A 14,178-nucleotide genomic window follows, 5' to 3' on the forward strand; every position below is an offset into this window, starting at 1 on the left:
GATCCTCTGTTATCCCACGTCCTTGTTCATTCATGGCTATTGGGCGGAGAGGGGGCCAGGTGACTGGACGATGTGGGGTGCTGGTGCTTGAGTTTACGCTTGAGTTGATGCTGGTGCTTAGAGGTGTGGTAGGCGGCAGCCTCTCCAAAGAAGAGACCTCTGCCATCCTTCTTTCCATGGTGGCCATCCTCATCTCCAGATGCTCTACTCGTTCAGTTAGCTCCTTGTTGTCCGTCTCCAGCTCTGCATTCCGCTCCATAATTCTTATGTTTTGTTGAAGAACAAATCCCTCTCCCACAGCTGCCGGCAGCTGGAAGGTTGGAGCCTTATCTAGATTCCGGACCTGCTCTCGTAGGCTGTTTGCGGCAACCACCATCACATCATCCTCGAGGGAGACCCGCATCCCAGCCGGAATTTCCAGTATTTCTGGTGGGTTCACCTCGTCCAGAACGGTAGCAAGCTGCACAGATGAAACGATGAAAAACAAAAGGGGCATTGAATAATTTTGGTTTTCAATAAACACATCACGAAATTCATTGCTACGATATAATTATACTTTATGAATGATCATATGTATCCATATATTCACACAGACCCCCCCCCCCCTCTTTTTAAATTTAGTTTTTATTGTTTTGGGCAAATAATTGGAGGGAGCATGTGCCCCAGGCCAGCCCCCTCCTTTGCCACTATAGTGGTAGGAGATGGTTTTGCATGTACTCACATAATGGGGGGGGGGGGGGGATATTAAAGAACAAATAGACAATGTGATTTCAGAAAAGCAATGAGATAGAGAACACACAAAAAAAGAACAGTGGATAACATGATATGAAAATGTAAGAATTCAAGAAAAGAACTAAACTGTTTAAAGTAGATGAGAAAATAGAAAGTGCTATTACTGGGACATTGGATGCGTTGTCCTACACGACAGCGCAAACCTTGCCGTTGGCCTCCCAATCGACCGCGACACGGTTAAGTTGCACTTTTAGTGCCTGTGGCGTTGTGGTTCTCTGGGCCCTCCTTCTGCTTCCTCATCTATGCTAGCGACAGGAGTCTGGTCCAAGACAACGCTTGCCTTCTTCCAGTTCACAAGCCCTTCTTCCAGTTCACAAGTCCTTCTTCCAGTTCACAAGCCCATGTGCTGTGACAGTCGTGCATCCTTGCTGGGCATAGCTCGTCCAGCAATCCGTTGTCAGGGATATTGCTTCGCTCTTTTGAAGCTCTAAATTCACCCACTCCTTCTTCTCCGTCATCATGTTGTCGAGGATTGCCATCACCGTTTTACGTGTTGGTAGAGAGTAATCTGGCTCGACGTAAGACATAAGGGATTTAAATCCCTTCCCCTCTACAGCACTAATGGGGAGGCCATCCACGGCAATCATCTTCGCAATTACATGTACTTCCGAAATGCAAGCACTCCTTCTTGGGTCTTTTGGGTTGAAAATTAGTTTTGTCTGCTTTGCGGCATGAGCCTCTTCAAGAGTGTTTGCACGGAAAGTCTTAATGTGCCCAAGGAGACTGCTTGTCGATCCTCCCTTGTATGCCATGACGCGATCACATATAGTGCAGGTCACTGCATTATCAGTCGACTTCCAAAACACTTTCCAAACCTTCCTAGACATAGCGACGGTTCAGAAGCAATCAAAATGTTGGATAATTTAAACATATACAATCACAAAAACAAAAACAAATCAAATCAAATCTGAAATGCGAATATTAAACTCTACAAGAAAATGAATGAAGGCCTATTCAGACTTCAGAGAGGACAAGGAGAGCTAGACTAACCATAGCAATCGTGAAAAGTAAAGTGATGGTTAAGGGGCCTTTTGCATCTTGGAGTACCTGTCCTGTTCAAAATATAACTCTACACTACCACAAACCTGTACATTAAAAGATATGCTGGAATCCAGTTGCTTCTGGTTATTGAATTCCGAGATGACAACGCAATTCGCTTGTATCCGATCATTGACGTTGATATTTACATCACAGTGCTTCCCACAACCAGAATCAAATGTAAAATGATGCTGGTATTCTTACTCGAGAACAATCCCTTGCATAGTTTCCAGGCATCATTAACCCTGAAACCAGCACAAGTGTGGCTCGAAGGTGGTCATTAAATTCCTTTTCGGCATATCATACTGCGGCTTTACATCACAGCAGGGAATAATTTTCCTGGTATCGCATCGCAATTTGCTATGCATTTTTGCATGACTGCTATACAAAATATCTTTTGTGTAGCAGTTTTCTTCCATAGAAATGTACAGAATTTCATTTGAAATATTTATCCATCGGCTGAAATTGCTAATCAAAAAATTTGAGGAAAATTATTCCCTGCACAGGTTATTTCCCATGAAAATGTCCACGCCATTTCACAAATAATAAGCTTTTAAAAAAATGAGCCAAAAGTGATGTCGTCGAGAGTTGCATCAAGTAGCTTCCATCTTGGGGTTGACATAAAAACCGGAAACTCTTTCACACCCTGGGCGGCGTCAGCCAATTCATTGCTTGGCCTTTTGTCAGGATTCACTATCACATATGAAGCTGTCTCCAGGACTTCTTCAACACTTCTGTCAATCTCGAAAGATCCAATAGCTGCTCTGGCCTCTTGCCTGGTTGCTTGGCACAGGGTGTACAGATATTTCGAACCGCTCCCTTGCAATCCACAGTCGGCCCTGTCCAATTTTTCGTCTATCATGCTGTTATAAAACATGACCTTGTGCCGTCTCCATCTATTGTTGATGTTGATGGAGAGCTCCCTCTGCCTCTCCATAGTGTGCAGCATGCACTTGGCCGATGCAGAATTGTTCTCATCCCCAGTGCACCCTATTAACAGCCTCGTGATCGTCACAGAATTGAGGTCAGACGGTTCATATACGGTTGTTCTCTCTCCGTCCTTCATTACCTCGCAACGTATAATAGCGAATGCTGCTCTGAATGCCTTATCTGGGAGTAGTATATCACTTGCTTCCCTAAAAATTGAGATATTTCCCATGCCGTCGGCACCATCCTTCACTGTCATCAGGTTCTGTATGTCTTTCTCCGGGCTAATTCCACACTTATGTAGCCCGCTGGCGATGTCAGACTCTTGTTCTTCCAAAGTTTTGGCCAACGCATGCGAGTTATCCCAATGTACGCCCTGAAAGTTGGGAGGTGGTGCATCAAACCCAGGGTACATCTCACTTTGAATCACGTCTGGCTCGAAGGACAGTGGACCATACTCGATGTGTGCCTGACCAGCTTTAACTGGCGTGTGATGGATCAAGTCTGTAGTCCCTTGCAGGCGTAACCGTACGCTTCCTGGCATATAATTTGTTTCCACCTCATCCAAGACATGGGGCGGTTTGAGGATGTTGTTGCCATTGTGCCTCATCTGTCTATACTGCTCTTTGTAGCGAGTTTTTGACGTCATCGTTGTTATTCTCATTGCCAGACAATGATTATCGGTGACCTCCTGTACAAGTCCGTCATTCCAGGATGCCATGATCTAATAAAATGAGAGGAAGTGCAGATTTTTTTTTTTTACAGTCATACTAGAGTAACACGAAAAATAACCCTTCCCCTCTCAAAAGAACAATTAGGTCAGTGACCGTAGAAATACACAAGTGTTGGAAGAGTATTCCGGTGATACCCGGAAATTTCTGCTCTGACTGGAATGACTTGTATGCTCTCCCAGTAGACAACCTGAAATAGAAATACTAAGAAAATGATGGAACATTGACATTTTTTCATTAAAAAATATTTTCATTATTGCCATATAAATCATTTTTGTGAATATAGACAAAATCGGATTGTCTAACCTTTCAAAAGCCATGATTAATGTACCATGCCAGCTACGTACTTGGTCTGCAGTCACAGCAGCATGTGATGCAAGAACATCAATATTGTCTATACTTACATGTGTAAAAGAATCACTATTAGTTTCATCCTCTCGATCTGTAACAGCTCCAGCTTTCCATCGTCTGTAGCTTGTCTTTTTAGTCCACGTTGCTGCTGCAGCTGTCTTCCATTTGCATCTCTATCATCTTTGACATGCTGTAAAAATCTATCAAGGGTGGATTCTGAACAACACAAACCTAACCTATTCATTATTTTCAGTTACTTTGAAGAGTGCAACATTCTCTTCACAACAATTGCTATTATAATGCAAACTGCAAAATGAAAACTATGACTATCCTTCTGATTTTTCTTTGCATACCATGTGAGGTACCTTCATTTGGAAAACTAATATGGTCTTTAGCGATGCAAATTTCTTCTAGATTTAAAGTGAGCAAACTTACGATGTTCCAAATAATAGGATCAAACAATGCTACAGCATCTAACAGATTCAAATCAGCTACATCTTATGCCTCAACTGTTGAAATACTGGAACATTCTGATGCACAGGATAAAGTACAGAGATCTACCGGTATTCTTTTTTTTTTCTGGTTTGTTAATGTGTGTATGAACCATTTTTTACTTTGGTACTATATTTTTGTCTACAAGCATTACAAATACAATCTACATCACTTACATTCTCATATTTTGCACGTAACATGTTAATTATCGCTTGAGAATCCATATTAATGAGATGGCAATACCTTGTTAACTTTTTGTTGTTGCACAGTGCACATGGTCCACACTCTTCTTCCTGGCATGGTCGCCAAGTAGGCCAAGTTGAAAAAGTTAGCCACGCTGAAGCAGTAGCTTGCCAGCATCCCATCCTTCTTCCTCTTATTACTTCCCAAAATATTCGTCAGGGAAGGATGCACATAATAGTTGAAAGAAAACATTCCTTGAGGGTAGGGACTGTACCGGATTCTGGGGAATGGGGAGATGCAATTCATGGGAGCAGGTGGATGCCCCAATGCCCATTGTGGTCACATCCTGCTTAACAATAATACGGTTAGAGGCGGCTGCCATCCACACACTGGCTTGTTTGTCAGTCCAGTTACAAACTGGACTATGTGTTCTAATGTCAGAAGTTCTCCTTCCTCTTTGCTCCTCCAATATATTGATTCTCGGTCTCCCAACACAATCTACACCTCCAGCAGGAGTTGTCTCCGGTTGGTTCGGGGTTCGTTCTGTGACATGCTAATCTTGGGAGAACGAAAACAAAAGCTTGTAGAGCCTCATCTACACTAACTGTTTTTCCTGCCACTCCTCTGACTGCCTGCATCTCTCCGGCTCCTCTAATACGTTTCCTTCCTCTTTATAAAACAAAGTCCAAATCAGTGGAGCTCCAAGGAAGTAACTGGGCTACACTGATTTTGTTGCAGGTGGCTTGATTTTTTTAAAGGTGGCTTGATTTTTTTAAATTCATGTGGAATTCTTACATAAATATGATATTGAGGTGCGGAAACATACAAATTGTTCACAAAGTTCTCAAAGTTCTAAGCTAGAAAGCTCTTTCCGATGCCATTCAGGTGGAGGCCATCACACGCATACAATGTATCGCTGTGAATAAAAGTATTACTAGAGTCAAAAATCTTGAAATTGTAAAAATGTGGTAGTTCAGTTAGTTTCTATTATGATAAATGCTGTCTTTGTGTAAAGCTTTGAAATCCCACATATTACTGAAAGAATAAGCAGAACACAATCCTTCTCCCAAACTCCCCTTTCAAGATTGTTTGTTCCTATGTGAAGCAAAACCGTTGTTGAGTCTTCAAATAAATGACAATTAAAACGAACAAAGGAATTTTTTCAATTAATTTCAATTAAGTTTATTCATTTCCATAAAAATCACATTACAAAAAACACATACATATAAGAACATGCAAAATCTTTCACTGGAATATACATACAGTAAGTACATTAAGCAATAATGGAAAAGGGAGTTATAAAAACCCAAATTAATGAGTTTGCCGAGATATCTCCCCAAAATAATTAACAAATTGTGATGAACATAATAAAGATTTGAAATTACATAAACTTATTTTGCCCCAAAGAAAACTTGTATAACAAAAAACAACAACATACAATCCCTACAAAAACACACATATATATAAAGTGGAAAAGTATTCTACCCAAAATCATATGTAATTTGAAGCTGCTTTACACTTCTTTTAAATCCATTGTAATTCATTATAGATGTTATATTATTTGGCAAAGTATTCCATATTGTTGGTGCCTTATGTCTGAAAGAAAATAATAAATAAGATTTTTCAACAACCCATAGATGGTATTTATTTTTATTCCTTGTATTATAAGTAAAACAAACAAAAAAATTAATTGAAAATTGTGTATCATGAATTTATTGAACAATTTACGTCAATACAGCTAGGTCTTCTTCTTCATTTATTTAATTTCAGACTTAGCTAGATCTATAGACTTGACCTAGACCTAGATCTAATATATTTTACTTACCTCTCTGATATTGTTCCGGAGACAAAACGGGTTTACGAATGTAGCTCGCTGGCACACGCAAGTCATCATCGGGATACCCGAAGAAAGCCACCAGCAGGCCATTCCCATCGTCTCCATCCAAAATTTTCCCATTAGCCCACCTGCCTAACTCATCTACTGCTTGAATTCTTTTACCTACGCCTACGATGAAATTTTCTGCCATTTTGATGCACTTTAGCAATTCATAGCTGTAAGAACTTAGCTACAAGTTATGAAGACAGTAAGACATAATAAAACACAATACAACACTAACATATACAACTTCAAATAATCAAAACAAAATAACAAAGAATTAACTGGTATATCTTTGATAAAACAATGAATAATTTACTATGATTAATTTAAAGTCCGAATGCAGCAATTTAAAAAAAGTAACAGCAGTGTATCCACACAGATTTTCTAGCCACCGGTTGATCGCACCTGAAGCATAAAAAAAACTAGCGCTGGAAACCAGAAACCGTAGGATGTTGTCATTCATGCCGGGATCAAGAAATCTTCCTGAGTCTTCTAGCTAGCGAAGACGTACCATAAATTGCAAACTAGCCCTAGATATCTTGGGATGATTTCCCGAACAAATAGCCAGCTATTTTGTGATCCGGCTAATTTCTTGGATCAGAAATAGTGGGCTATTTGGTCAACTCAGGCTGATGATGACAGGCCTATTATGTTGTTTTTGTTTTGTCATGAACAGTTATCAGCATGGAAGTGTACATGTTGCTCTCCAATCCAGTAGTTTTCCAAGAAATGTTTCCAAGAAATGATGTAAGTAACTTACACCTGCGTTCGCTGTTTACCACAGCTAACCCCCTCATCTTCCAAGTAATTGACCCGAACAGAGAGCCCCTCTCCACTCGATGCCAAAAATATGACACTGTCTTGGTGTACGAAAGTACACAGGGCCAGGTTGATGAAGGGGTCTCCTGGGAAATTGATAAGTTGCGCAAAATCCAAGCTATAGTGGAAAGCTACAGGCTTGGAGTAAGCAACGTTCTTACCTAGCCAGGTGTTGGAGTGCTCCTTCGCAACCGCTTTGGATGCCTTGCATTGTATGTATCGAAGGAGGAGGAGTTTTTGTAAGGCCTTAAAGGATGAGGAAGCTTTGTAAGGCCTCGGAGGGATGAGGAGGCTTTGTAAGGCCTCGGAAGGATGAGGAGGCTTTGTAAGGCCTTGGAAGGATGAGGAGGCTTTGTAAGGCCTCGATGGAGGAGGAGGTATTGTAAGGCCTCAGAAGGATGAGAAGGCTTTGTAAGGCCTTAAAGGATGAGGAAGCTTTGTAAGGCCTCGGAAGGATGAGGAGGCTTTGTAAGGCCTTAAAGGATGAGGAGACTTTGTAAGTCCTCGGAAGGATGAGGAGGCTTTGTAAGGCCTCGATGGAGGAGGAGGTTTTGTAAGGCCTCGGAAGGATGAGAAGGCTTTGTAAGGCCTCGAAGGAGGAGGAGGTTTTGTAAGGCCTCGGAAGGATGAGGAGGTTTTGTAATGTATCGAAGGAGGAGGAGGTTTTGTAAGGCCTCGAAGGAGGAGGAGGTTTTGTAAGGCCTCGAAGGAGGAGGAGGTTTTGTAAGGCCTCAGAAGGAGGAGGAGGCTTTGTAAGGCCTCGAAGGAGGAGGATGTTTTGTAATGTATCGAAGGAGGAGGAGGTTTTGTAAGGCCTCGGAAGGATGAGAAGGCTTTGTAAGGCCTTGGAAGGATGAGAAGGCTTTGTAAGGCCAAGAAGGAGGAGGAGGTTTTGTAAGGCCTTGAAGGAGGAGGATGTTTGTAATGTATCGATGGAGGAGGATGTTTTGTAATGTATCGATGGAGGAGGAGGTTTTGTAATGCATCGGAGGAGGAGGAGGTCTTGTAATGTATCGGAGGATGAGGAGGCTTTGTAATGCATCGGAGGAGGAGGAGGTCTTGTAATGTATCGGAGGATGAGGAGGCTTTGTAATGCATCGGAGGAGGAGGAGGTCTTGTAATGTATCGGAGGATGAGAAGGCTTTGTAATGCATCGAAGGAGGAGGAGGTCTTGTAATGTATCGATGGAGGAGGAGGTTTTGTAATGCATCTTATTTCCATAGATTTACGGTATATTTTTTCAATTTTTTCCGCTTTATATACAGGAAGTTGAATTCTTTTTCTTTGAAAGGAAAAAACACATTTCCTTATTATTCGGCCAGGCTTAAATATGAACTTTTTTACATTGCAATCAGAATGATATAATGTAAGAAAATAACCAAATAAGTTATAAGCTTAATGAACAAAAGGGGGAGATCCCAAAGATAAAATTATTACTTACCATTTCATCCTTGAGAGTTGCGCAGTGGAAAGTCACCACCATGCACTCCTTGTTCTGATTAGACCTCAACATGTCGGTGGCTAATCCTGTGAAGAGCTTGTGATTGTTCAGACTTTATAGCGTCCTTCACTTCAGCATACATCTCTGGTATCACCCTTTCAGAAAAGAGCCATCAAGATGGGATTTTGTACCTAAAATCCAACATTGTGAATAGTCCTCTGAAGCTGTCATTCTCCACAACAGAATACAGCCTCAAATCGATGGCTATCAATTTTCTGATTGAGCGATGGATGGCTTTCACATTTTTGCTACGCCCTAGCAACGATCTCTGGGAGGGTGAGTTGAGCTGCTGGAGCTCGTGCTTGGGCTGGATGAGCATCTCTATCTTCTTTGTCATGCTGTAGAAATCTATCAAGGGTGGATTCTGAACAACACAAACCTAACCTATTCATTATTTTAAGTAACTTTGAAGAGTGCAACATTCTCTTCACAACAATTGCTATTATAATGCAAACTGCAAAATGAAAACTATGACTATCCTTCTGATTTTTCTTTGCATACCATGTGAGGTACCTTCATTTGGAAACTAATATGTCCTTTAGCGATGCAAATTTAAAGTGAGCAAACTTATGATGTTCCAAATAATAGGATCAAATCGGCTACATCTGATGCCTCAACTGTTGAAATACTGGAACATTCTGATGCACATGATAAAGTACAAAGATTATTCTTTCTTTTTTTCTGGTTTGTTACGGTGTGTATGAACCATTTTTTTTTACTTTGGTACTATATTTTTGTCTAGAAGCATTACAAATACAATCTACATCACTTACATTCTCATATTTTGCACGTAACATATTAATTATTGCTTGAGAATCCATATTAATGAGATAGCAATACCTTGTTAACTTTTTGTTGTTGCACAGTGCACATGGTCCACACTCCTCTTCCTGGCATGGTCGCCAAGTAGGTCAAGTTGAAAAAGTTAGCCACGCTTAAGCAGTAGCTTGCCAGCATCCCAACCTTCTTCCTCTTATCATTTCCCAAAATACTCATCAGGGAAGGATGCACACAATAGTTTGAAAAAAATGTTCCTTGAGGGTAGGGACTGTGCTGGATTCTGGGGAATGGGGAGATGCAATTCATGGGAGCAGGTGGATGCCCCGATGCCCATTGTGGTCACATCCTGCTTAACAAATAATATAGTGAGAGGCGGCTGCCATCCACACACTGGCTTGTTTGTTAGTCCAGTAACAAACTGGACTATGTGTTCTAATGTCAGAAGTTCTCCTTCCTCTTTGCTCCTCCGATATATTGATTCTCAGTTTCCCAACACCACCTACACCTCCAGCAGGTTGAGCCATGGGAGGTGTAGCCGCGTCCGCTGCCTGGCTAGCTGCAATGCCTCTGTCAAGTGTTTCTTTAGCATGAAGCAGGGACCGTGAAACATCAAAGTTTGCGATGTAGTCCTGCAATTCCAGTACATCCTTGCAAAGGTTGTCTAGCCTAAATTGAATGGTTTCATCAATAATATCTCTGCCATCTTGTATCGCTAAAATAAGTCTGGCAGTACCTTGTCTGATGTTGTTTATAATGACGATATTTGCCTCCATTGCAATCGTGGCCCTTTAACCACGTGGCTAACGGTGCCTGCTGGTGTTCAGCAGTAGTGACCAGAAGTGCCTCGTGCTTGTCCAGCCGGTCCATCACCCACTTACGTTGGCTTTGTATGTTGCCACGTCTGCTGGTCTGGGATGATGGGCCCTGTACACTTCACGGAGCTTTCTGAACAGATCCATTACACCACAGAGAGGTTTCCTCCTCTCCACGTCAGGGATGAGGCTTGGAACTGGAGGAGTATTTCCAGATTCAAACAGTTGACGGGCATAGTTGCCTGGCATCATCAGGCTTGATGCAAGTCCAGGCGACGCTCTCACATGGTCATTGAATTTTTTTTCTCCCTCCTCGAACATCGCTTTAACATCACGTGTAATGTTCCATGTATATGTGCGTGTCACTTCACATACTATAAGTTTCTTGAAAAAAGACCCCATATTGATGTCTGCATGAGTGGCATCAATTAATTTGTGATGTGGTTGAGATGTGAGGAGCGGATATTCTTTGGCGCCTTTAGCAACGTTGGTGAGGTCATTTTGGGTAAGGTCGTCCTGATTGGTTTATATATAGTCTGCATTGTCTCTGGTCTCCTCCAAGGTGCGTGTTATGGTGAATTGCCCGACATCCGATCTAGCTGTCTCTCTTGTGGCATGGCACATTGTGCACAGATATCTTATCCACTTCCTTGCAGACCCCCCTGCGCTCGATCCAACTTCTCATCTATCATGGAATTGAAGAAGATGAGGCGATGTCTCCTCCACCATCCATTCGCGTAGACCCTCAATTCCGTCTTTTGCATGAGCTCTCGGCTGTGCTCGATAGAGTCAAGCATTGCCACACTACACGCTGCGTTGTTCTCATCGGCTATTGCCTCTAAGGTGGGCCGGGTTACTTCAATGGAATTAGGGTTGTCTGGTTCATAGACTACTTTCCTTTCATCCCCTACCTTCACTTCACTTCATGATAGTGAAGCGATCCACGGCGAGACGGCCCGGTGGCCAAAGCCGCCCCGCCTAGTACCGACTCAGAAAATGTTAAAGTATAACTTTAGTTCTTGAAGTGTAGAAAACGAAGATAAATCAAAGTCACTAAAACAAATTCTTGATTGGAGTTGAAGATTTATTAAAATAAACGTAGAATTAATAAATCACGAAGTTCATGTTTTGGGGCTGGGCAACCTAATTCAAGCAAATTAGCAACTCATGTCGGTATCGTAACGGAAAAGAGGTCCCGCTCCAGAGACGCAACTCGGTTTTTATCCCCCTGAACTGACAAGCCTCGTCCTCCCAAAAATTGAGGCGTGTCACACAGACGCTTTGCGTAATATCAATCCACCCATAATTAGTTTCCGTATTAAAAGGTTCTATATTTCTTGGCGAATTTACCCCCCCCCCCCCCCCGGATATAAGGTGCTCCGGATGATCCGCATCTCTATTCCTCACATACTTCTTTCACGCACCCACCTGTGTCTCTTACATTCTAATCTTTCAAACAAGAGATGCAAATCACCCGGAGACCCAACAACCCTGGAAATTAATTCAATGAATATAAAAAGGGATAAATGTTGCTATGTCCGTCCACACTAGCGAGCCCACATGCTTCTGGCTATTACACACCTGTAATCCTCACTTCCCCTCTCATACTATTTCGATAAGTGTGAACAGACCCGGCAACAAGGAAAAACCCTTCCAATTGTAATACAAATCTATTTTCCAAATTTGCCTAATTAAATTTAAGTCAACTGTGGCGACACGCCCAGCGACACCTAATCCAATCGGCCAAGCCGAAAAAGTAGAGCCAAAATTAAGAGCGCAACGTCTCGGAACAGGTGTTAAAAATAGCATACAAGGAATTCACCATGTATGTTTGTAAAAATAGTTCTAGCGAAATCTACCAGGAATTTGCCTTGTACATGTACGTCAATGAATTTTTGAGGAAAACGTAAACACGAGAATATCCATATTATTACAAACTCCCCTACTGAAACGATCTGTCCCATAAGATCGCAAAAAAAAAAAAAAAAAAAAAAAAATAGAAATTCTCGTCATATATACGTTCCCCTCCAAGTTACACACACGTACATGGCTGCCCAGCCCTAAAACATTTACAATAACTTCATATACATCATATAAAGCGAACATGGCTTCCAAATTACAAAATGTAAACACACATATCAAACTGTTAATCCAACTCACAAAAATACCCACTAGTTCAAACATACTTAGAAATATCACCCCCCATTAATGACCTACTACTATCATGAAGCTTAGGGAAGTGTCACAACCCCGGCGGTCAGAGCCGGATACCCCAGACCCCCTCCAACCGGTTGTTGGGACTTCTCCTGCCACTTGTAAACATCCATATGTAATCAGAAATAAACACTGGAATAGACAACGATACGTGTAACTGGAAAAATATAAAAATTTGTAATATGCAGACCTATGGAATATACAACCAATTTCAACACGCAATTAGGCAAAAATCACCATAACCATAAATGACCCCAATTACAAATCACCACAATTACATCCAAAAACTGTTTCGACAAAAACTAGAAATCCGACGGAGCGTACGCCGATACAACTCTGTCCCCCGGGGAGTGAGGTGCACCCCATCAATGATAAGATGGGGTGCGTGTGGGAGCAAACGATGCTCCCACACCCACACAAAGTCCCGGTGGAAGGAACCATCCGACATAAGTCGGTTGAATTCCTCCACACAGGAGTTGAATTCCCTTAGAGACAGTCGAACCGGCCCATCTCCGAGTCCGTGGGAGCATGGGGAGGAGAAAGATCGCCGTGGGGAACAACCCCCGACGACCCAACTCATCCACGAACTCCCACAGACGCCGAGCCACGGTCACGGGCTCCGCATGACTCAAGTCGTTGGTACCCAAATCGATGACCAACACAGAGTGCGTGGAGCTGGCCTCCTCCAGAATACGAAAATACCTTCTCGGGTTAGCCCGCATCCTGGAGAAGCTCAGCCCCCCCTCTCCGTAACACTGCACAGAACGCTGCTCAGCAGCTACGATAAGTGACAACTCCCCAGCCCGCCGGCCCAGAGTCCGGCGGACAAAGCTATGACCGAATAAGAACATGACTCATAAAATCAGGACGGGTGCCCAGCCCTAAAACAGTAAAAGTTTGATAATTAAAATTATTAACTCTCCAATTTGATGTAAACGACTAATTACCGTGATAATTAACCGTCAATATTACGGTCCCTTCAATAATTGGTGAAAAATATCGCCTCAATTTCTCAATTTGCCTTAAATTTTATCAAAATACAAAGTCTCTCAATTTGTCTGAAAAAAAAAACAACGAAATATCCGACTGTACATAGAATATCTCAAAATTTGTAGATAATCAGCGCAAAACTGATTTTGGTAAATTAAAAGGGTTAGAATGTCTACCCTTAGTTTGTCTTTGCGACCTTCCTGGGACGGCACCATCCTGATTCCCTGGAACATTAACATTATCATCTCTGGCTCGCCCTGCTACATCCTCCCCTACTGGATCTATACCTACTTTATCAAAATTAGGAACCAACATATACTCTCTTTGGCATCAGATTACACTTTTAAAGGGGAAGTCCACCCTGAAAAATAAGTTGGTTTTAATAAGAATGAGAGAAATATATCAGTGAAGGCTCGACAAAAACTCATGAAAGGATAACAAAGTTTTAAATTGTTCAAGTTTCAATTCTATGACGTCACCCGCAAGCCGCTCTCCCAGAGGTTGTGCACTGTAACTTCCACAAATTGTCCTTTTTTTTTCATGGTTCTTGATGAAGGAATGGATCTATTTCATAGAGGTGTGTATAAAAACATGTGTCTGATAATATATCGAATGCACAGGTAAAATAATTTGTATTATTCTGAGAAAATGGCAATTTTTGGAATTTAC

General features: G+C 41.9%; 1 protein-coding gene across 1 annotated transcript; it reads right to left on the reverse strand.

The window, feature by feature from the left end:
- Nucleotides 1-2,383: 2,383 nt before the first annotated feature.
- LOC115920226 (V(D)J recombination-activating protein 1-like) lies at nt 2,384-3,406 on the reverse strand. The gene has a single exon (XM_030975536.1). The coding sequence runs from the start codon at nt 3,404-3,406 to the stop codon at nt 2,384-2,386; it is 1,023 nt and encodes a 340-aa protein (XP_030831396.1).
- Nucleotides 3,407-14,178: the final 10,772 nt, after the last annotated feature.

This window comes from Strongylocentrotus purpuratus, unplaced genomic scaffold (genome assembly GCF_000002235.5).
Source record: "Strongylocentrotus purpuratus isolate Spur 01 unplaced genomic scaffold, Spur_5.0 spur5_scaffold_8, whole genome shotgun sequence".
Taxonomy (NCBI): domain Eukaryota; kingdom Metazoa; phylum Echinodermata; class Echinoidea; order Camarodonta; family Strongylocentrotidae; genus Strongylocentrotus; species Strongylocentrotus purpuratus.

Coding starts and splice junctions, on each gene's coding strand:
- LOC115920226 (XM_030975536.1), bottom strand. CDS start 3,406: ATGACGTCAAAAACTCGCTACAAAGAGCAGTATAGACAGATGAGGCAC.